Below are 25,946 nucleotides of genomic sequence, written 5' to 3' on the forward strand. Positions count from 1 at the left end.
TAATAATCAGAAACGAAGAACACGTAAAACTAAAATATGTATAGCAAATAATGATAAAGCTAATAACGGATTATAATTGCAAAGTGTATATGCTTAATAAATATGAAATATATAAAGCCAGTACTGTTTATATTTTATAATAAACCGCAACTATTATTTATTTTTATTTTGACAGTCAGTTTCCCTTTATATTAGTATACTTTATCATGTTATATATATTTTATATTTCTGAATAATTTATAATGCAACATACATTAAGGAAAACAAATTAAAACAAACTCAAAATTAACTACATTGTCCATATCATTATTAGACCTCTTTCAGTTTGACATTTTATTTATTTTCTATTTTACTTAAAACTACTTATTAACTAACCTGCAGTATTTAAAAAATAAAGATTGTGTATGATAATAATGATGCGCGTAAAGAAACAACTGTATTTATTACTTTGCAGTGTAATATTAAACAATATTAATTAATGTTAAAGAATAGTAGTAAATTATGTCATACGTTTCGTGTTTTTTGTTTTGTTCGCAGCATTACGGAAGGAATGCGATAAGGAAGTGTCTAATAAAATTTTAAGTCCATTAAATGGAAGATTAACCATACACACACTTGTTGTCAATAATCGACTAGGCCTCTAAAAAAAGAACAAAAAGTTGGAAAATAGTCATAAGCATGTTGCTTTAAAAATAAAGATAATGGTATAACAATCGCTTTTATTTTTTACCGGCTACTCCTCGGACTTAAAGATCGAATCGGCGAATCTCTATATCTTCGACGAGATTCAGTTCTAAACTTTTCTCTATCGTCTCGTCTATCCCTCTCTCTGTCTCTTTCTCGATCACGATCACTTTCAAAATCTCTCATGTCTCTTTCTTTTCTATCGCGTCGAATAATTCGTGGGCTGCGTCCGGGACTTGGTGTGCGTGATACGGAGGAATGTGAATCAGAACTGTGACCTTCATATCGATGTCTTCGTTCCCTTTGCCTGAAAACAGTTGATATTGTAGTTTTAGAAAACTATGACTGAACTTTGTTAAAAGTTCATTATATAAAAATAAATGTTTATATGAACATTTTATCATTAAGTAAACAAGCACAATGAATATCGTGAAACAGAAATAATGCAACCTACTTTCTACGTAATTTCAAAGACATTTCACGAATTTCATCTTCTCGATCTTGTCGCTGTTGCTCCATTTTCTCAATCCTAAGTTGTTCGGCCTTCTTGTCAGCTTTATCTGATATACAATTACAATATTATAGTGTATATAAAACGAATTACTGCAAAAGATTATACTTACATTGTTTATTCAATAAGGCTTGCATTTTCTTCTTAAGCCGCTCCTGGGGTGTGATTTTCAGTGACTGAAATACGTAACTCTTTTACTTTTAAACGTAACTCGATTTTTACAAAAATATGTATAGTAGGGCATAACATATTTCTGAAGTTTCAAAATAAATATCACAGTATTTATTAATATTATCCGCTTAAAATATAATTTGAACATAGATTCGCGTTGTAGATGTTTAGCTACAATGTTCAAGGAAATTAAACAAAATAACTTCCAATATCCTTATGATATCGATTTGAATTAAATAATACATAAACATACTATGATGTTTATATTAATAGTTCAGAAATTTGTTATGCTACCACATATATTATATTCATATATTTTAATATATCTCAATACATAAAAACGTAATTCATTATAGGATATATTCTACAATAAAATATCCACGTATGTCATTATTTGTATAAAAGAAGGAAATTGTACCACAAAAAATTTGATGTTTCCATTCCAATACAACAATACCGTTTAAAAAAATTTTCTTATTAAAATTCTAAAAAAATTGAATTCTTTCATAACCTTAATATAAATTTATTTACGTTGTTATAATTGCGATAATGAAATTTAAAATATTGATCAACATTTTAGCATGAATGAAATTCAAATTCTTTATGGTATCCTATCAACAAATACGTGAAACTGAATCTCATCAAAGTAATAAAATATGGAATGTGAAATATAATATAAACGCCTTATATTGCCAACAGAATGAAAACAAGTTGCACTTGCTGAAGGTTCTTCGTTGAGAGGGTAGTTATATATTAGAGAGTATATACTGTCTTTATTCTCTGTGCTTTTAGTGACTAAGTAAGTGTTATGGTTCTTACTGACTTTGTGTCCGCCACCAGAATTTGTACTTAACCCTGCTTTTGGCTTGCTCCTGAAATATTAAGACAGTTCGGCCTCAATTCATTCAAAAAATGAATGACGTATGACGTATAACTTCTTCATTAACTCACATGCTCGAAGTGTTATTAGCGGATGGTTTCGGTGCTGCCATAGAAACCTTGTCTTCGTTATCCGATAATTCTAATTCTAAACTTGACGATTTACCACGACGACCATAATATCTGGTATTATAATGAATACGATAAGTATATTACAAATTCTATATAAAAAAAATAAATATACACCTCACCTTGGCAGTGTTTGTGCTTTATTTTCAATGCTTCGGGATCGCTTGCATCTTGTCTGGCTCCTTGATCTTGATCTGGATCTAGATTGAGATTTAGTCCTGGATCGGGATTTAGATACCGATTTTGATGGAGAATAATGTCTTCGGCGATAACTATCTCTCGAGTGGCTTCTATTGTGCGATTTGGATCTTGATTTCGATCGTAATCTCGATCTTGACCTTGAATTTGACTTTGACCTCGATGAACTGCTTGAGGATAAACTTCTAGATCTTTTTGCGTGGGAACGAGACCTAGATCTTGTTTTTGATCTCGAAACTGTACGTGAATGAGATCTGCTAAAACTTCTGCAACGGGACTTGGATGTACTTCGACTTCGTGGACGTCTAGAACGACTTCTTGTCCTAGATCTTGTAACTTTTCTATGTCGTGAACGTGTTCTTCTTGATCTAGAAATCGTATAACTTAACTATCTTAAGTAGTTCTCAAATTATGTATTGTATTGGAAATCAAAATTATTCACGATGATTATATTATGAGTCTATAAATACGTAAAAGCATGAAATTTACCTCATTCTCGATGTGCTTCGTTTTCTGTCACGATTTCTATAAGACTTTGGTTTATTAACAGATCGAGAACAACTTCTTGATCTTGATTTTGAAAATTTTCTATTTATTGTTCTCTCGTTAAGCATTGGACTATCTGATCTTCTTCGTCTAAGATGAGAATAATTAATTTTTCTTGAATTCGAAGAAGTAACGTGGGACGAGCTTCCATGAGTTTCTTCTTCGCCGCCGAAGCTTGTAATATAAGTAATTTGTCCAGTATTTACAGGTGATGTAGATCTTGAGCGTGATTTCGACGAAGATTTTCTATAGGGATTGTATTCAGGACTTTCTCTAGCTGCGTAGCTAATAACAAAATAAATAAAAGATTTTTAATTAGACTTATTAAATTTATTGAAAACAATTTTATACCCAGAGCATACACAATTACCTGGGTGGACTCATAACTCGACCAATCATCTTTTTCTCTCTAAATGCACGTCTTTCTCTACGTGATCTTCTACCCTATACAAATATATTATCATATCATATAGTATATCGTATCTGATTCTCTTTTACTGTACAACAATGTCTGAATAATGTAAAGTTGTTTTACCGAATACATAGCTTTCTCTTCTTCTTGTTTACGTGCTTGTCTCAAAGTTTCTGCCTCTTCAAAATCTTGTGTTAGAAAACTAAAGTAATCGGCTCCTAAAAGTCCATATTTTTGAGCTACTAAATTCATCTCATGTGCTTGCGACGGCTCGATTTGTGAAACGTCCACGCAAATATCTAAAAAAGAAGAAGAGCATCTAGATTGATAAGAATATGCAAAGGGCTTGAAATTATTTAAAGAATGCTTATAAAACCTAAATCAATATCACTATCTTCATCATCTCCTTTTTCATCAGATACAACAGTATCTAATGATTTTATTGTTTCCGGTATTGGCTCCTCTGTGTCATAATTGTATCCAATGGCGACATTGTTACTAGATTTTTTCTTGTCTCTTGCAGCATCTAATTTGGTCGATGAACCAAATTGTTCTTCCAAATGTATTTGGTGTAGAAACTTTTCTTCCGTTACTATATCGAAAACTATTAATTAGCAACAGTTTGAAAAATGAGATATATGAGGCATCAAAATAGTAGTAATACCCCACCTCCTAAAAATTCATTTTGCACGATTATACGATAACGTTCATAATTGATATGTCTATCTTCACTAGTAAGAGCAATATCTACATCGATAGAATCTGGTGCTTCTGGTATCCAATCAAGATGAGCACGCACATCAAAACGGTCAATAAGATTGTCTTCATTTCCTTGCCATGGCATCCTATTTATGTAATACACATATTGTTCCTCCATATATTATACTTATATGTTTTATTTGTTCCTTTACATGCATATAGACATTAATCTCACTAGTAGGGATGTAAATGAAAATTATAATCTACTTGACCGTTCTCTATTAATTTCATATATTGTTTCACTATGTTAGGTTTATATATATATTTAGTAATGTTTCTTATTTCAGGCTGATTAAGGTTTAAGTCAATTCATTAAATAAAGTACAAAATGCAGTAGTAAGAGTATTTTATTAAAAAAATGAATTTTTTATTTTATGATCAAATTTCACTGACCCCTTAGCACTATACCCAATTCTGACACAAACTAAATTAACAAAAAACAATTTTAAACATTTAGAATTATGCTTTGTTCTTTACACATATATAATATTATCCTTTATATGTATATAATTTTATTCTTTGTATGTAATAAATTTAAAAAATTTGAGATTATGTTTCATTCTTTATATGTACATACACGAGTGCTTCTAGCATGAAGGAGCTAAATGACATTTACTTTTTTTTTGTAATCAAACAGAGATAAAATTAAAAATTGATTTACAGTTTTAGACTAATATATGACATTTTTATATCTTGTAAATTTACTACTTGTAATAATGAATGTTTCACAGACACATTTTATTTTTGTGACACTGTCGTTGGAAGAATGTGCATTAAAAGTACTATCATACATATAAATTTTAAGTTTAGGATCACACGATGTATGATATTTAAGTTCATAATTTTATTTGCATAAGTTATCATCTAGGGCATAATGATAATAATAAATATTTTCCCTGTTGGTGCATTCAATTAATATTCATTATAACACTTTAACTTACATATTTGCTGGGCTATCGCCAGCCGTTGCTATTGCAGGATCCAAATGGATTTTACATGGTCTCCCATGTAGTTGTAGAAATTGTGTAGGATCTGATTTCTACAAAAACATACATTTGGCAATAAAAATAAACATTTTCCAATATAGATTTCAATATTAGATATACATACATCTCTCGTATAACATCTTTTATATCAAATCATTAAATACAAAAATTAATCATTTTGCAATGAAATTGTTATGCATTACTGCGTATAATTTTACATCTTAAAAGATTTTACATATTTTTTTCAATCATCGATAAAAACCAGAGAGTAAAATTTTGAGGTTAACCAAAAGAATCACGAAAGTTACACTTTCCATCGAAGAATATGAACACCGTAAAATGTTATTAAAATAACACATGGTTATTATTTAATTGTATATCTTACGATCTTTTCATAGTAATCTCGTCGTCGTTCAGCTCGGCGACGATAATCCACCAGCATCCCACGAATTTTCTTTTCCTGTTTTCGCGCTTCATGCCACATTCTACCACCTGTTTTTTTCACGGAAAAGCTCATTTTACATGACAAAACAACACGCGAATTACTGATTTTATTAAGGAACTTTTACGTGGTTAACGGTCCTACACGAAGAATAAAAAAAAATATTAATTAACCGACTTTTCTCCCGCGAGGTAGATATTGCATTTTACCACAAGCGCTATGTAACTCCGTATTCAGAAAATATGATCCACGACACCACTACCACGACTAGCACACTGACAATATAGAGTAGAGACTAGGCTTGTAACACCTGATTGGTGCTGCCACTGTCAGGTGTACTATAGCCTGTAGTTGCGATATTTAAAACGAGTTAAAACTGAAAATCTATTGAACAGAAAATGCAGTTATATTTATACACAGTGCTTGGTATAGCTAGATGATATATTAAAGTTACAACATAATTATTGATTTAATTACATTTTGCTCAGGAATAATGGATGATAGATGGCACATAAATAATACATTTTAAAGAAATTAATAAACGAAGTTGATGAATTTATTAAAAATAGTATTAGACAGTACTATAAAGAAAATAAAGCATGTTAGATAAAATCATTTCCTTCAATTTATTCAAGTTATATATAAACTCATGAATATTAATGAGTAGAATATTTACATTTAAGAATGCATACAATTGTTTATATGACACACGACCTTGCCAAAGTCACTGCGTAAGAAAATAATTATTACACAAATATTAGACTTTCATTGTAAGAAGTAAAAATTCCTAAAAGTAAATCAAGATTTCAACGATTCAGTACTATATGTATATAACGTTTTGAACAATTTTTGCATTCAAGATTTTTATGTGTTCATGTTTCAGCATATTGTAATTTTCTAATTCGAATTCAATGCCTTTCTATGTTTCTTACTCGAATAAAGCAATAAAATAGGGGCGCACTTGATATATTAATCTAGACGAATTTAGAATTTGAATTCAAAATTACATTTTATTATTATCTTAATATGGACTAGTATAATATTACCATGTACACATTCAGTAGTTCACTTATAATTTATAACTTATAGTACACTCACAAACATTGATATAGACAGTCACGATATCTTGTAGTGTCTTTCATGACTGATGAAGCTACAGCGCAAGCTCTAATTATGTATAAGGTATAATTTATCACTTATAGACGTTACAAATGGTTGCGTTTAGATTATCTTACCAACGATTTGCTTAAAGTAATGTTGCGTCTATCGTTCGTACTGACTTTGCACGATCAGTGATCGTTTGAAAATTCATATCTTCTTCCTTTTACATTGACGTCCTGTTGCTATTATAAAACTCCCCATAAAAATTAACATATCAAATCAATGTTGCAATCAACAGACAATTCAATGCGCTCTCGACTGTATTCAATTAAATGTACTTTACTTGGACAAATTCAGAAATTTCGAGAAAAAGTCATTCCAACGTGGAATACTTCGTGAGTGTAGCACGCCAATTTTTTATGAAGTTTTACATAAGAGTAGAGTCAAAGATCAAATTTGACGTATATTTCTTTGGAGATGAAACTGCTCTTCAGTCTTCAATTTCAAGTTTTAAAAATATATTGAAAATAAAATTAGTCAATATTATTAGATCAATAAATTAAATTAGTCAATATGAGATATAAATATTATATGACACAAAATTATTTTCATGAATGAAAACGTATTTGTAAGAAATGTAAAATCACTCCATATTGAACTTCTTTTCTTAAACTCTACAAGGTAGTTTCTGTTGTTTTCTTTCACAAAGGACAAACAAAGAAATACGTATCGTGTAATTTTAAAAGGACTGCTTTTATGTAAAAATTCATCAAACTGGCCAAAAGAAAAAGAAGATTGAAAACAGCAAAGTTCGCACTCCATATTTTGGTTCAAGTATTATAAATCCGACAGCTCTCGAGATTTGTTTATTAACGTTAAAGAAACTTTTACTAACTAATATGACTTAAATGCATACAGTATGCCCGCGTTTAGGCGAAATGGAGCATGATCTCTCAAAGGTTTATATAATTTTGTAATATAAACTTTTGGTTTCTGTTGATAATATAAAAAAATCGCATTTGCCAAAAAGTTTTTTTTCCTCTATAGCGCAAACACTTTAGGGGATAACGATCCGTTTGCATTCGTAAACGCGGACACCCGGTATATTATACGTTCTTATAAATGAAACGTTGCGGCGCGTTTACGTTCACTTGCGATTTCTTCTGCTGTAAATGGAATTTTACGATTGTATATAAAAAGCTATGTATAATTGTCTCGATTTGAAGTCTTAGTAAAATTAATTTCCGTGCTTCTCTTATTGACAATGATTTTATCAGTAAGTAATCTTGAACATTGCGACATTCTTTTTTTACTTTTTGTTTTTCGTATTGCGAGCTGCAAGTTTTAAGAACAATTTGTTATCTGGACACACGAAACTGTACTATTCGCTACAACACGAGCATTTCGATTTGCGACACGTTTTTTTTTGTATAACGTTCACCTCAATTTTTCCATAATGATCGATATCGTAATCGAACCCTCTTATATAAACGGCTTCTTGTTCCTTGCTCGCGACAACCGAAGAGAGTGGGGATAGCGTAATAAAAGTGTGTGTGCTCGTTCATCTTTGTTTAAATATGAATGTTCTATGAGTAGTTCAATGTATCAAAGCCCCTTACAGTAATATTCGAAAGCGAATACTTTTTAAATATGCGTTGCAATAACAATTCGCATTCGGGGATTTCTTGTAGCTTTAATATAATATTTGTATCTTTATGTATTTATATATATATTTTATATTATACAAGCGACCATAAGAAACATCGTCCGTTTCTAACTTGTAATATTTTAATAATATTATTCTTTTTTTGTAACGATTTTCTTGAAATAACTTTCAATACGTTGTCGCGGCAAATACCACGACGTAATATACATACTTTGTAAGACCACGTATCTCTTTTGCGCATTCGACGTGTAATTTTGAACGGAACATGACGCTGATAGTACGCAAGCGATGCAATTTATTAGACTCAAGTTAGTCCCGCAAACAAAATTTATTATTCTTCGTTTCTTCGCGGTCGTTTCTTTTAGATTCGTTCTCGTATCGTAGGAGTCTCATTTTAGAATTTCGATACCGTTCGGCGACACAGAATCGTCAACGAATTTTTCAGCGAGAAAATACTAATTTTAATGACAATCGTCTAATTCACAAGACTACATGGTGTCCATGGGAAGACTGTTTTGAACCTAATATTTTGCACGCCTTTGCGCATCTTCACAGGCTACTATTATAATTTCATACGAGTTTTATTTGAATAACATTTTGTTCATAACGGAAAGAAAGGTAAACGGGAGAAGCATAGCCGATTCTATCAAGATGATGTTCGCTCACAATAATCACGCAAGGTCAGGTCGACAATAACGTTACTTGCAAATTGTTATTTATTAAAATGTGGCTAGACACATTCAGTCAGGGTGGCGCTCGCGATGGCTGAGTATTTCACTTCATTTTTATCGTTTGTTATTTATATTTATATCTTGTATTTATAATTTATATTTGTATTTATATTTATGTTCATATTTATATTTGCATTTATATTTATATTTATATTTTTTTTTTTTATCTATAGCCTGCATATACGTACGTATTTATACGTTCCACGTGTGTGTATGTATATAGACGCGGGCAACACACACACATACACGCACACACTGTATATACATACGCATGTACGTACTCGTCCTTACTCTTAGCGTAATGACTAGATAAATTTCGGCCACCCAATATAAACAATATTGTTTGATCCCATATATTTTATTCGTACCATTCCTTCGATCGCCAAATATATGGATAAAAATTTCCATGCCAAAATTCATTTCATTACTGTTAATCTAATATGTATCTAACGCATCCGAGAATGCCGCGTTCTCTATCATCAACCCTTTCGAACGCGTCTCCGTAAACCCGAAAAAACGTCGCCTTCCAACATTTCCCTCGTGAACACTTTCTTTGCTTTAATCAGTACACGTGTACAAATTTTCTAATATGCACATATACAGTATATTTAAGATAGTTTGCGTCATACTTTTGCGGAACAGAGATTCGATCTGTATGAATTCGATAATCATTCTCTCAATCGCGTAACCATGAATATTATCAATAATACTTATACTATAGTTGCGAAATAAATGATTAGAGAGCAGAAATTCGCACGGGAAACAAAGAAAAATCTGAATACATCGAAAGAAACAACATTACGATAAAATAAAAAGATCTCCTTTCTTTCTTCGTTTTTTTTTTCTTTTTTGGTAATCCTGAAATTACGATACACAAGCATTTATTTAATTTATTATTTAAATTTCGAAACGAAATTTATAAACACTGATGTATTTCCGATCACATTTTGTTCGTGATCGGAAACTCGGAGATGAATAATTTCCTTATTTTCGCATGCTCTGTCAAGCTCTCGTCGCTTCGACGAGAACCGCAGACCCCTAAAAAAGTATGACACAATCTATTTCGCATGTTTTGTAGGATCATTCTTTTTTTTTTAACAATATACGATTAATGTATGTAACACGTAGCTAGCCAAGAAAACAGTTCACTGTTCGAATAACATTTAAGATTGCGTAACATTTCCACGTTTCCAAATGAAAACACGAGAACTGGACGTTGCAAGCTCTGTGGTACTTTCATGGTTGCATTTATAAATCGTGGAAGATTCAGTTGCAAAGAAACGTTCGAGAATCTTAAGAAACTTCATCACGTTCTACTCTACATATGTAACGAAGAGTTTGGCAGTTATTTACTAAGACGGTAACATTGAAATTTCCCATCAAGGCGTAGCGTTGCATTTAAATTGGATTTTTTTTTCTAGAAGAAAGCGACCAAAAGGGTATCTACTTGCTCTTCTTACGAGAAAGGACACGGTGCGTTTCTATTATATGTATATGTATGTGTTATACGCTTATCTCGTTCTACATTCAATTATGATATGCGATATGTAACACGCTGTCTACACTTTACTGATCAAGGGTGAACTCTTTAAATTTGTTTAAGGCTTTTCTCTTTAACTATCTTATGAACGCGCTCGTGAAGGAGTTATGCTATTTAAATCAACACGAGGAAGAAAATTACTCCTTCACGATATTAAAAATAGTGTACTTGGCTGATCTTTATAATTACACAACATTATTAGAACAACAGTACATGCAAAGTGTACAGGTCGGTCAAAGCTGAGCTATCGAACTTTGTTAGCGCACTGTATGACTTCGAGATAAGAAAAGAAATGTTTTGATAATATAGAAATATGTTTATGCGGCTTAGCCGTTCGAGTTACATTTGTTAACTGAGATCATAAAAATGAATCGATGCGGTAGGCATAGATTTGTAATTATCAATATAAACATATATGTACGTGGTCGCACACGTATCTAATAAAAATGTTGTGCATTTTTCTTGTGTTCGACCCTTAATAAATAATATTAGATATTGCGATTGATCGTAAATAATTGTTTCATAGACATAATTCTTAATTTTCAAAATTGATGATACACTTTTTTTCTATTTCGTTCATACAACATGTTGACCAAATTCGATCGCAAAATTTTGAAACGACCTGTATATGGTAATATTCAAGTAGTGGTGCAATTCCAAATAGACCGAGACTGTATGAGAAGAATAAGTTGAAATATAATGGAAAAATAACATTTTCTGTGTATCGAGGCGTCGGTTTTGGAAAATATTGTATTTACACAGAGCCTCGTTTCAAGAAGTATCGTTATTAAAATACGGATTTATTCATATCTGTCGACTTATTTGTTTAATGTAACGGTATATCTAAATTTTAAATAAGATAGAACACCCAATATCGATTAAAAGACATTAAATAAAGAAATGTTATTTTTCGCTCTTTCATTTATTTTCTCATACAGAATCGATCCTTACGAGACTGTACTGGAGCTTCAACGACACCTTATATATTCAATTAGTATTATAAGAGAACAGTATAACATAGCAAGCGATGCCTAAACTCTACAAGGAAGAAAACAAATTTTGATCAATCTGCGCCCTTCCATCTAAAATTCAAGCTGACTATTATTTTTTTTTTCAATTCACTATGAACGCACTTTTTAGATTAGTGTAACGCATTGATTTTTAGAATTAATAAAGCTTCATGGCGCGGCTTATATAGATATAGTATGTTGCTATTTAATTAATATAGTTATATCTCGTGTAGAGTGTAAAAAGATTATTTGTTTCAGCTTTCGGAAATAACTCCGCACTATTTGGTCATTGAAAATGATTTGTAACATTTACTAACGTTTACTATTCACGATCCATGTATGTCCTACATACCGTAACAATTACGAAAGCAAAATTAACTCGCTAAGAAATGATAAATTTAAAAATTAAGATACTGTAATTTGAAATTTGTAAACTAATTTATAGGTGGAACGTTCTTTCAACACTTGTAATATATCATTTTTGAGTTCAACGTTTTGTTACTCTCTAAATACCGCTCGAAACATTATGCAAGTACAGAACAAGTTATCATAATAAAATGAAGAAATGAAAACTTTACAATTTATTTTCAGATAGGAACAACTTATGATTTATAGTTTTTATATATCCTACAATTTTTATCTAACAAGATACGTTTATGAAATGAATCTTGAATATAAGGAAATAAAAATATTAATATTTGAACCTAATTATAAAATAGAATTTGTATTTTAGAATTTAAAAAGATTACTAATTTACACATTACGTAATAAGTATTTTAAAAAAATTCAATTCTTTTCAAAACAGTAAATTTTGTTTTGTTGTCTTGTACTCTTTATTATAAAATAGATAATATTAAAGTGCAATAATTGCATAATGTTTCAAGCAGTACAATTTTTCAATTATTTTCCGCTTTAGCGTATCTGCTGTCACTATTGTTTATCTCTTCTAAATATAGAAAATATTTATGTTGGAAATTATACTAGAATATTAAGAGTAAAATGTAAGAGTAAGTCGTGCATACATTTGCATATAGGTATTTCAAGGTTTATCACATTATTCTCAAAATTTATCAACTGTTGTTAAAGTTAGAGTAGATATAGTAGTGTAAAGTAATACTTTGTTTGAATTATTATATTTCTTTGTTCGTATATTAACGATTTCTGTATTTTCACCAGTGAAAATAATAAAACAGTTCGATCCAATATGGGTAAAAAGATTCGGAATATTTTATAGTATATACCAACAAATCTTTTCAATTTTTGTTTTCTCGTTAGTAAAATATCGTTCGTTAAATAGTTCGTCAAAACACACGTTTGTTAAGTAATTATTAAGTATCAACTCCCACGACATTTGTAATACCAGTTCTTTGATTGACAATTTTGTTGGCCATGGTCCCCAATCAGGCTTGCGTTTTTTTTTTTTTCTTTAATGTTTGAACACGCATAAAAAAATAGTTTCTTATTGCCCAGTCAGTCAAAGCTAAACAGATTTTGCCAAATATACGTGTGCGAGCAAAAGGCTGTGAAACTGATTATAAGATATGCGTTGCTAAAAAAACGTGTCGTCGTTGTGCTAGGAATTTGCATATTAAATTTTGTTGACAAAGCTCGAGCCTAGCGCGCAACCAGAAAAGTTTTAATTATTTGGTGATAAAAATAGATAGCCTTGAGAGCTATCTAGTAATCGAGCTCGATGCGGAAGTAGTTCGAACAAAATTTGCCAACAAAACTGACTGCAAACCAGCAAATCAAATATTGAGTATTACAATTTCAATTTAGAGTTTAACCGTCATTGAATAAAAATTTTAACATTATTTTTATTTATTATGTAGTATATGAACATAACTCAGTTTATTTTGGACCTGAAATGTAAAATACGCACGTAGATTGTCTCACATAAGTGAACAGGTTTTGTTATTGAAATAGTTCGTATTGCAAATAAAATATTAATGACAAAATTCGATGGTTCTAAATGTTTTTAACGCGAAGATTACCATTATGGTTTTAGATATAAAACACCGGAATTGCTTTATTTTAATCGAACTATGCTTGTAACGTAAATTTTTATTTTTTTTTTAAATGAATATAATAAACTTTGTAACGAATTACTGAAAAATATATAATACAGTTTTATTAAAAAGAACTTTTGTTAGGGTACTAACATGAAGATTTTTCATCATATGAAATATTTGATAAAATTAATCGATGATTTTAAAGAAATTAATTATTGTATATTTAACAGTTTTAATTGAATATATATGTATATAACTTTAATTGTTTATTCTCTTAAGATCATCCAAGTAATTGCACCTAATATATTACATACATGAATGACGTAAGAATTAAAATCATTTAAAACCATTGTATACTGTCAAATATTAAGTACACTTGCGTCTCGATTGACATAGAGAATATATTTTAATTTGTTTATTATAAATCATATAATAAATCCATCAAAATAAGGGAAGAAAATTAAACATCAAAAGGATTGATATACGATTTTCCAGCTTATTCATCATGCAATGTATATTCGGAATAATTGAAAAGTCAAAGAAGAATTATTTAAATGTGTGCATGATAATATTTAATTTTTTGTTCATAATTCAATTAAACTAAGATCAAAATAATATAAAATAATATATCTCTAGTAGGAAATGTTTATTAATGTACAATTATTTATTTACGTACAGTGCAGAATGTGTATCGTATAGTTTACGTAAAAGGACGCCTTAAAAATCGAGATACAAGGGTACTAACTTGTAGCAAGGAACTCGATCAATCTTTCGCATTTCATTTTTTGTGTGACACGAATAATGCCGATCCTGTCCTAAACTTATAATACTTTTTTCTGCTTCCTCATATGTACGTATTTGTAAATATTCATAGAGCTGCTGTGCATTATTATGTATTACAAACAATAACAGCATTATAATTAGTGCTTACATATGGATAAGGTCATAATTTTTTAGACACACATTTAAAAGCAAATATTTTGTTTGAGTCAACCTTGAATTACCTGGATACATATCCGAGATATTTGTTATTCTCTCCATTCATGTTTTCACATCCTGTATATTAAATAATAGGAACAAAGTGGAGTTACTCTAACCATTAAGAAAAAAGTAAATAATTTTCTTATAAAATTATTAACCAAAATAAAAATATAATTGCAAAACAGTAACAGTGAGAAACAAAAAAATAATACAAATACAGATTTCCTTCTCCTCTTAGCTTTAGTGTTCAATTGTTAGTGTCCATTTCTACATATAAATACTGAGAATTGCCTTATTACTTTAAGACACACGATCAAATAGTACACCATACAAAACGTTCATGCTTAAGAAGGACGATTATAATTTGTAGAAAGCTGAAATGCACAATGAAAAAAAATTACAAGTGATGCGTTCATCACCTTACAGGTTTCGGGAAAATTACGTGTTTCGACGTATCGTCGCACTTAAGTTCTTGCTTAATGTACTTTGGCATTGAAATTTTATCAAACTCCTGTTAGAAATCTTTAAATCGTACCCCATCGACGGCTGAAGCAAAAAGTGGAAAACTTTTAGCACAAAATAGAGGAAACCTAGAATTAAATAGAATTCGCGGTATTTACATAGAAGAGAACTCCTCTCCGCACTAACATTCTCTTGATCACCGTTCGTTAATTCTAATGATCTTTCAGTCGCAATATTACACAAAAGCGAGACCGGTACACTTTCCCTTTTTCTCTTTGTTTAATCTGATTACGTATTTCGACACGTTAGAGAGTATTTTTTTCTAGATAATCAAGTATGTAAGAACATATTAATCATATGGTAATCGTAAAATGCTTGTACATACAATTATTTAATTGAGATTGTTCTCGTTTGGTTACATTAACGATGAAAGAATGACATAGTTAATAATATTGCTTCTTACAACCGACGATTTTCACTGAACATCATCGTTCAATAGTAATAAAAATAAGTGCGTTTAATTTTACGCAGTATGTTACAAAGAGATGTTGCTTTGTAGATCATAGAATTACTCCGGTAGTTATTAATAGTGTTTGTTACAAGCGTTGGAAAAATGTAGCTTCTAAGAAGAAAGATTCAAAAGTAGCAGGAATCTTTCAAACACTTATTACCATTTCTCATAAATTACCATTGAAATGAAATTTTTTGTGGTTTTAAACATCATGTTTAAATTTCAAACGTAAGTCATAAACATGTTAGTCGACACCACAGTAGTAATCTGTTAAATGCGTACAGTGTGGAAAGAATATTCAGAAATCCTTGTGTAACCTTTTTTTAAATAAAATATCATATGTATATACATATTGATTGTAAATAAAATACTTTACCAAAAAGTGAGATTTCTTTATGACGGTACTAAATATGTTACGATATTTAATACATTACAGATATTTCTGTTCAGAGAAAATAAATTATTAAAATTAAAGATATTAAAACAGTTCTTGTCATTATTTATTCTTTCTAGCTTTGAAAAGCAGTAGAATTAATCTATAAGCATTTACCAGATCATACTTATATTAAAATTAAAATGATATTGACAAACCTTATGAAAATATGTTTGTGATCAAATGATCGCGGCCGAATTTCTTGCAATTTTTCTTTTCTTTAAATTGGTGCGCAACATTGTCCAATTCAAGGTATTGCTACTAATTGCGGAAAGCGATCCTCTATCAACAGAGATAGTCGTACAAAAAAAAGTTACAGTAAAAAGTGCTTCGATAAAAGTAAAATATTACGGAGTACTCTTCCGTATAACTACCGTGACACTTATCACGAGACGACGCATCGAAAATATCAACTAATCGATAATAGGTCTTAATTTATGTAAAAATTAAGATACTAGGGCATCGCGAACCCGACGATAAAAATGATTAAGTAAACGATGTGAATCCATTTTTCTGGAGCCAACAAAATATGTAAAGGCTCACGTAGAAACATACTACATCGTTAACTATGTAATGTACAGAAAATTCCAGCCCTGCTCTAACGTTGATAAAGAGCTTTGTGCTATGTATAATCGTGTGCATTGCATACTTTGCGTTTCTTACCGGGTATGGAATGTGATTCTCAATGCTGATTTCATTTAGAGGAAACTCAAATTGTCTCACATTTTAAGTAAGATTTGCCCATGAAATCTATTTAATCAATGGTTCATCTTCTTTTTGTATGTATTCTTCTTTCTACTAATTACATCAATTTTACGAAAATATTTAACTTATTATACGCTGCATTAGGTTTTACGTGAAAAGAATTTTAACAATCGTTCAATTTCAAAAAAATAAAAATACTAAAAATACTGCGGATGTTTATGAAGTTTACACATTTTTAGAAATACATTTTTATTAGATAAAGCTAAAACAAAAATTTTATTTAGGTTCTTATTTTGCTATGTTGCACACAAACATTTTCGATAAATGCATAATATCCATAGTCTACAGATTACACATAGCATTTTGAGAAAGATGGTTATACAGTTATGTTATATTAACATAAACGCCATTCGTTGTAATAAACCAAAGATTCGAAGTAGAAGAAGGTGCAATATATACTTCACAGTATTGTTCTCACTTTATAGCTTTTACAATCAAAATTATTTTGATTTACAAATATGTATTCGCACTGGCTGACGCAGCCCAAATCCCAATGGACTTTACATTATCTTTTTTATTTTCTTTTACATATTTTGAACACATTTTTTTATAAGCCAGGAGTAGAGCTGACTAGTATGAAGTGAAATTATGCTATATTTTTATACAACATTGCAACATATAAAAATATATGTTATTATGAGTTGTAGAGTCTCTCATTTTTCATATAAATGATAAAAATTAGTCTGGTTTTCGAATTTATGTTGATAAAACCTGGAAGCAGCCATCTTTCTCAAAGACAATGAGATAATATAAAATATTAAACGTCAGTGCTTTAAATATATTTGTTTCTTTCTTTTTTTAAATTATCGAAACCAATTATTTTAAATTAGTTCATTTGTCATAAGAGTGCATACAAGAATGACAATTAAAAAAAAGAGTTAACTAAAAGACCTCTTTTCATGTTTAATCGGTGTTATCGCATTTATGTGTTCGACTAGTTAATTGAAAGACAGACACCGAGAATCCCATTCATAAATAAAATATTTATGTATATATTACGTGTATATATATTCTTCTGTTTTATGTAAATATTCAATATATTAATGTTTGTCGCAACGTGTTTACGTAAGTTTTTGTTGCTTTGCTAAGCAGGAGCTGGTGAGAGTATACGAATAGAATTCCGTAAGAATCCGAACAGAAAGCGATCTGCGACGAATAAATCTGTACAGAGAGTAAAGTAGTGAATAGTTTGGTAATGGATGGCGAATGTATTGTCTGTTCACTACGCATATCAGCCAGGTAACCAAACGCTTATATATACACTGGAGACTCCTGGCCAGTTAACAGCCTAAACATCGATGTGGGCATCGTCTTCATTAGTATCTGAAATACAGAATAAAAATGGAGATTATTGTAATGGTTGCCAAAATGATTAGTACAATTGATATATGCTTTCTCATAGTTTCATGGTTTGGACACTTCTAATATTTGATAATTAAAAACAGAGAAATACCTATTGTATTGTAAAAGTTCAGAGTTTGTACAAGATCTTACTTATTTCAATTATAATTGAAGAAAGATCAAGGTTTATCTACAAGAAACGTGCTCGGAAAGTTCATAAGCGAACTACGTTACATTTTGTAACATTAAAAAGAAATGTTTCATTTCTGTCATGACTTACTGTTTTGGCCGTTTTTGGCCTAAAGCAACAATAAATAAGTTAATTTCAATAAGAGTAAATCCAACTAGTTTACGGAGTTATATTGAACGAAAATGTACGTACTTCTCCGACTGATGTGGCAAGAAGATTGACGATCTTTTCGTGCGGTACGGCAACGACACTTTGATTGTTGATTTCAATGATTCTATGGCCCACTCGAACACCGCCCCTTTCAGCGATCCCACCTCTCAATAGACTACATATTACTCCATTCTGTACACTAAATCCTAACTGATACTTGGTGTCGGGTCTCTTGATTTTCACCTCGACTACTGGCGCGCACGGAACAACGGTTAACTTGACAACTGTCTGATTTTTCGAATTCTTGATGTAAGTCTGACAAGTGGAGAGTGGTAAACCAACTAACGAGACTCCGTTGATTGCTATTATCTGATCACCAATATTTAACTGTCCACAACGTGCTGCCGCACCAGCTGGTGCCAGGTTCGCGATTACCACCGTTGGCAGCATGGAGCCCCATCCAGACTCGACAATCACCACACCTAATATCTCTCCCTTCGCCTTTGGTACCACCACCTGTGGATAAATAAAACACTCGTATTAGATATTATTGATAAATGGTCATAGACAGAGAGAAGATTTTCCACCGATTTCTGTAAGACAAGTAATATGTATTGATCTCGTAATCTATTCGCATCGAAAAAAATAACGAAACAAAATAATCATCAATTATAAATGATCTACCCATACTCTTAAAATGTCTAAAACTACATTAAAGTTATTTCATCATCTTCTAGAAAAAATTTCTTTTATTTATAATACCGGTTGCTAAAATAATCGGTATATTAGAATAAAACATTGCCTAACAGCAAGTGGTAGGATGCTGCTGACTTTTCCTTGTACTATCTTTTGCAGATTAATTTATTATGACAGATTTATGATACCTATTGACCGACTTTCCTTACTAGAAGTCTATTAGTAGAATTTCCAGTTTCTGCGCTATATGTAAAAGAAGGAACATAATCTTCTCTTAAACAAGAATTGTGGTAGTTGTAATTTGAAATAATTTCTTGAATTTTGATGTTTGATCTTAAAAGGACTATTACAGTAAACTCAAGGTAGATAAAGGGATAAGTGAGTGTAAACTGTAATTATAGAATTTTCAATTATTACTGCGCTGTCGATTGATCATTGCGACCCTTTGCAATGACAGTTTTCGACACTGCTGAAAAGCAAGTACAATGAATTACCTCTTTTTGCATTTCCTTCTTGGCGAACATCTGCAATTCATCGCCGAATATCTCTTGGGAATTGAGGACCTCTTGGTAATCCATTTCTTTCACGAAACTGTGATCCTCGATTCCGTTCGCCTTAAGGAATTCCATGTACGCCACTTGAAACGCCTGTCCGATGCTTTGCGCGATAAATCGAGCCTCCTCACTTTCGAACACGTGACAAATCATTTTCGGTGTTCGATTGATCTTCGGCGCTTCCTCGACTTCGTGCGGCACGAATCGTCTTCTCGCCATCAGCACCACCACGTCCCCGATATCCGCTATGTAAGATATCGTTCTTAACGCATGATCCATCATGATCTCCTTCAAGTCTGTATTCAGAACCATGATCTTCTCTGTCGAAATGAAGAGGTCAACCTCTGTGCTCGGTTGCGTTTCGCCATCCGGTGCCTGTGCGTACACGGTATCATTATTTGTTTCGAATGTTCTGACGTCGGGGCACGTTGGTGACAAACGATTTATATTAATCCTTTGTGGTTCACGACCGCAAACAGGTTCTGCACTACAAATTAATGCTTTCGTAGACTGTATTCACTTTTCTCTATTTCAAACGAATCATTTATCAAACAACCGAAATCAAATGAACCCTTCTGTAAGTCTTATTCATTCGTTAGCAAATCAAATGTACTTCCTTCGCATATGAAAAGTAAATCCTTTCCCAGATCAAAATTGATCGTCTTTTGTGCGGCTTGTAAATTAAGAATTTAAAGATATTCCACAAAGCGATAAATTTTGAGTACAAAACCTGTATACGGATGCGTGTAAGACAAAACTTTGTCAATTTTTATAACATTCAGGTGACCATCGTATAACGCGATCATGAAATATTCATTTTTTCAACTTCTTACTTTCATGAGAGTATATAATATACATAAAATATACATATTATATAAATGCAGTGAATAGCAAGAAACATAAGCTTCACGAGAATATATTTCTTCTTTCAATAATTTGAATAAGTCGACAATAATACAAAGAAATTTTTAAATTCATATAGTGTCCTTACAGATTCGTATTTTAGCTATTAATTTTCGTCATGAATACATGAAATATACAGCTTATTTGAATCTGTGTCATACGAGGGTACCTGTATTCATAAAATAATTATCTTTTCACTTCAACTAATTGCGATAATCTACTAATATTAAGTATAAGTATCCTCAGGTTGAAAATTCGTCCATTTCCTTGTGTTAATTTCTAGACATTATCGAGATATAAATTGACAATTGTTTAAACTATCGATTATATCGTTTTGCGTTACAACCACAGATATACGAATCAAGTAACTTGTCATCATTAGATATTATATCTACAAATAGATATAACCGTCACTGAACATTTCAATATATTGAAACGAAAAATCGCCATCTTCGATTGAGATTGGTTCACAGTAAGCGTTCTGAAGTATTTCGCATTTAGGTGATCAATTGATTAGTTTCAAAAAATATTACTCTTGGCAAAAAGTCTTTCGTTCAACAATGAATCTATCACAGTATTGAAAAAAGATATTCGACAATTTCTATTGTCTTTTACTTTCGTTTGAAGTATATAGGTTTCGTTTATACTGTTTACATATCAATGAACAGTATCTACGCTATTTCATAGTAATCACAGATTGTATAAAACCATTTGGTATAATATTTAGATCGCGGATTTTTATGTAAAATAAGAATGGTTTGTAACAATTATACAGTGTACAAGTTAAACGTAGATGTAATTGTTCTTTTAATAATTTCAAGATGTTGAAAACAGTGTAACAAGATTCTCAAGTACTGCTGATGTTTTATTTCATTCTATTTTGCATATACATTTTTATCAGAAATTCGTAGAATCCGCAATCTAATAATACTGTACGTATAGTTCGTACCATGAATATATTTTTCAGATGTTGTTATTTCATCTATATCAATATTCTTCACTTTAAACATTCAGATAAATTATTATTAATGATTTTAATTCTATACTTCTTGCCAAGGGTAATATAAGATTGTTACATAAACTATGGTTGCCTTCATAATTTGGAACATATTATAAGTTTTAAATAAATACTTCATTTACGTCGTTAATATCGAAGAAATGATCTGAACAATTTATGGTTCCACATTTGTTATAACTAATATTTATTCAACCTAAAACGGTTCTGTAATTAACGTCAATTTAATGACGTTACTATTTAGGCTGATATAAGTTTGAAATGATTCTTCGTGAAATTTTTAAACAGTTATCACACCCGAATGGAAACTGAATGAAGACTGTTAGCGAATTCGTTTAGTATAACAAACGTTTGATTCCTTTCTCACCAACCTAAGATCTTGTGGAAGCTGAAATGCTTTATTATTGTTATTATTATTTATTATTATAATCTCTTTATCTTTCCCATCATCGAATAACGATATCGCACGACATTACGACTTGGATTGCTTGCATACGCAACTTTGAATTGAAACAAAAAAAAAAGAGGAATCGTAAAAATAAGATAGTAATGTGGATGTATACGTACCAATGCCTATCATGACGAAGCAGCATGAACAATAAAATTGAGAAACGATTTAATTAATTAAGTGAAGTGGTTTACAAAGTACAGAACTGAAATTACTGTAAAAAAGAGCGTGTAATATACGAAGACAAAATAAATGTATCATTTACATCTGTATTGAAAGATCTGAGACAGCACTACGTATATATATTGCATTGCGAGTAATGCGAAAAAATTCTTCTGTAAACCTGAGAGTTTCTTAAGAAGATCTAATTGAACAGTGCAGAATAAGAACGAGAAAAGCCCGGTTGATTTCTTCGATTTCTTACATTTAACTGCATTCATATCCACTGGCAACGAGTCGAATCAACTATTTTCCAAAGGATAACTACGTAAGACGACAATTTTTCATCTGTTCACGAGAACCAATAGCTTCTTAAACTATCTACTCGATACTAACCTTACGGAATAGATTTAATTAGATTATTCAGAGAGTTATAAGCGATTTGTTGCAAAAAGGGGACCCAAAAATACAATACTTTGTATTTTTAGATGATATCGTAGAAAGAAATTGAGTGACATGTGGTATTCAAATATTTCAAAATTATGCACCTGTGAGCATGCATTACTTTAGTATGCAATTGCAATTCTTTTGTGAAGTACAAGTTTCCGACGTGTGTGAAAAAAGCATTGTAATATTTAGCGAAAGTGTAGTTCATTTGTGTAACATTTCGGTATCAGTGAATGAGGAGACAATTATGCGAAATGAATATTTGTGTAATAATCTTATTATTATTATTCTCTCTATATATGCTGTATTCCCCCCTACACCTTAACCGTTTGAAATTATTAATATTGTCATAGTTTGGAGGGGCAATGGATCTGCAGGGTTATCCATAAAAAGTTTAATAGCAATTTGGAAGTTTTCAAAAATCTGATTAAATTTTTGTTTCGATAATGAATATTTCTTTGTACACTGCAACGAGACGATTAAATCTTAAAAAGTGACAAATAATTGGTAATACAGTTTAACATGGAAAAATTATGTACGGTCATCTCATTTTCAGTGTATCATACGAGTCTTCCTTTTTTAACACGTTCCCCGCATAACCGTATAATTAGATATAATTGATATATCTGTGATGAGATTAATAAGAAATACATTAGTAGAAAATGTGTTAACGTTCAAATTGTAATGCCTGGGTAACATCATTGCAATTACGAAGAAGTTGTGAGCGCACAGCTATAAAGGGGGGAATATTGCATTTATAAATAGGTGTAATCGAACATATAATATATTCACGACAAAGTTTGAGTGTATTCTACAAGGATCTATTTTTTCACTAACTTCGAAATAAATAAACGCGTGAGGTTGTAATTTTTACGATAATTATAACTCCATCTCTATTAGGTTCAATTGTAAGATGATCAAAGATTCGTTTTAGGAGTGCAATTACAAATATAAATTCACTGAAACCTGAAATTACGTGCGCAAACATAAAGATAAACCAGAGCTGGGCAAAAAATAATCTGATTAATGATTAACAATTATAACCCGCTAGTTATTATAACTAATTTATTATAATTTATGATATCTAATGAGTTACAGTCGTTGATCATTAATCAAGCTACAGTTTCTCAAATTATTATAAATTATAGTTACAATAATTAACGATTTATAATCATTAATCATTAAACAAATTACTTTCTGCCCAAGATAGACTAATGGCAATCTAAGTAACATAATTGCTACAGTGACAACTTGAAATGATTTCCAAGGTTCAGCCCAAACTACCGAGTGAAATTGATTATTTGTTAATCACTGATTGTTTCGTATAGAAAAGTGCCATAATTTATTTCCGCGCATACATTAATTTTTCCAAGGATATCTTATCCAATCATTTAGTGTTGGTCAAGTTAAAAGTATTTCTTCTAAGAATTCATTCTACACATAGGTTGCAATCTTTCTAAAAAGAACAACAGTGTTGTTATAGGTGACCAAAGGTGAACGTTATATAACTGCTAATAATGCTACTAGCGGTGGAGACAATTATTTTCGTATTCCATTGTTTGGACACAAAATTGTGTTGGAAGGAATTCACATGCAAGCTATGTGGGGGACTAAATTTACTGTAATCACTGACAAAAAGCAGGTGTCAAGCGAATCGTTGGTAATTGTGTTAATAGAACAATAAATACGATGGTATTATGTATGTTTGAGTGAGCGAGTAGATACAACAGATGAGAAATGTTTAATGCATTGAACATCGATCAGTCAATCAACAGTTTTCGATGGTATTGAACCTGAATGAGAGAACGAAGAAAATGTATGAAAGTCGAACGCGGCAACGTAGCAAATAGCAAATTTCTTGTTATTAATTATTTAAGTCAGGGCTCGAAATTATCGGCAAGGAACATCCCAGATTACAAGGCACATTGCGTGTCAATAACTCCGAGCTCTGATCCAAGAAGTAACAGACTCAGAATCTCTTTTATCATCAGAAAGAAGAGAAAAAAGAGAAAAGACATCCTTCGATTTAATTTTAGTTCTCTAGATATGTTAATATTATATTTACACGCTGCAGTGCACATCGCCTGTGCAATAATATTCAATTGCAGTACATAAATCCTTCCGATGTACAATGGACAATGAACAACAAATTGTTGCTATGACTAACCGTGTATAGTACATAATTTCAAATTGCTATTGATGAATTCTACGCGCTTACTTTCTCTATTCAAAAAGTAAAAAAACTCCGACTATTCAACTTCGATTTTAATTGATTTTTTAACTCAACTATGTACTGAATACTAATATATACATATAGTCTGACCGTTTATATTTATTGTATATTTTAGAGTAACGTCTTTATGACAAGTATATTATATTTACAAATCAAATTGCTCCTACCTAAAGGAGTGTTTATTAAAAATTTTTGAAGCTTGTTTTTCCACAATGATTTGTAATTAAAAAATATGTTGAGAGGACGATAACTAAACATTTTGAATTTCGACTTACAGCGTTTCTCCTAATTAGATAACATAAATTAATTGTCCGTATTCTTAAATTAACAACCGAGTACCCTATGTACAATAATTAGACTGCGGATCTTCGTGCAAAGTAAAAATTTTCGAAGTCAACCGTGTAAAACAGAAATGAAACAAAATCTCATTTCTTTCTTCTAATAATTCGAATACGTCATTGATGATACAACAATAGTCTTAAATACTGTCAGTATCTTCGCAATGTTTCGTTTCGCCAGTCCACATTTGTCATGAACGCATAAAATCCGCAGTCTTCGGGAGTCTGCGTACATCCATCTCATGAAATCACGCTAAACTCGAACCGAGGACAATCGAAGTCAATCCTTTGACAATTAAGTGGAAGCGATAGGGATCTCGAGATAGAGACGATAGGAGCAGAATAGCTGAACGGGCACAGAAATATGCGCGCTACTAAGTTGTTTACTAGCTTTATAAATGTTTCTTCGGTATGGTAGTGAACTGAATGATCTTTACTTGCCTAAGATTACGAGCGATAGTTCTGTATATATCTCCTGCCAAATCCACCGTGTTATTAGTATCGATTGTACCTCGTTGTGCACATCAGGTAACAAAATTGCTC

At 31.1% G+C, this 25,946-nt stretch overlaps 2 protein-coding genes across 12 annotated transcripts in view; both read right to left on the reverse strand.

Moving 5' to 3' along the window:
- Nucleotides 1–414: 414 nt before the first annotated feature.
- Nucleotides 415–6,002, reverse strand: LOC144468181 (CLK4-associating serine/arginine rich protein). 2 transcript variants are annotated; one of them, XM_078177469.1, is made up of 14 exons: nucleotides 5,661–6,001; nucleotides 5,231–5,328; nucleotides 4,200–4,375; nucleotides 3,907–4,122; nucleotides 3,654–3,829; nucleotides 3,489–3,562; nucleotides 3,062–3,403; nucleotides 2,497–2,940; nucleotides 2,318–2,428; nucleotides 2,190–2,238; nucleotides 1,308–1,371; nucleotides 1,139–1,244; nucleotides 731–991; nucleotides 415–640 (listed from the first exon to the last, which is right to left on the reverse strand). In XM_078177469.1, exons 1-14 carry the CDS (start codon nucleotides 5,790–5,792, stop codon nucleotides 622–624), a joined length of 2,268 nt encoding a protein of 755 aa, XP_078033595.1. In that variant the 5' UTR covers nucleotides 5,793–6,001; the 3' UTR covers nucleotides 415–621. The 2 variants fall into 2 exon arrangements, with proteins under 2 accessions (XP_078033595.1, XP_078033596.1); XM_078177470.1 differs by lacking the exons at nucleotides 415–640; nucleotides 731–991 and having other exon boundaries at nucleotides 2,186–2,238; nucleotides 5,661–6,002.
- Nucleotides 6,003–10,899: 4,897 nt separating this feature from the next.
- LOC144478627 (uncharacterized) overlaps nucleotides 10,900–25,946 on the reverse strand; it is a 57,288-nt gene continuing 42,241 nt past the window's right edge. For all 10 annotated transcript variants that reach the window (XM_078196680.1, XM_078196688.1, XM_078196687.1 and 7 more), the window contains 3 exons: nucleotides 19,801–20,235; nucleotides 18,653–19,126; nucleotides 10,900–18,252 (listed from right to left, as the gene is read on the reverse strand). In XM_078196680.1, coding sequence (XP_078052806.1) covers nucleotides 18,181–18,252; nucleotides 18,653–19,126; nucleotides 19,801–20,235 — 981 coding nt within the window. In that variant the 3' untranslated portion in view covers nucleotides 10,900–18,180. The remainder of the gene's footprint in view (nucleotides 18,253–18,652; nucleotides 19,127–19,800; nucleotides 20,236–25,946) is intronic.

The sequence above is a fragment of the Augochlora pura genome, chromosome 3 (assembly GCF_028453695.1).
Source record: "Augochlora pura isolate Apur16 chromosome 3, APUR_v2.2.1, whole genome shotgun sequence".
In the NCBI taxonomy this organism is placed as follows: Eukaryota; Metazoa; Arthropoda; class Insecta; order Hymenoptera; family Halictidae; genus Augochlora; species Augochlora pura.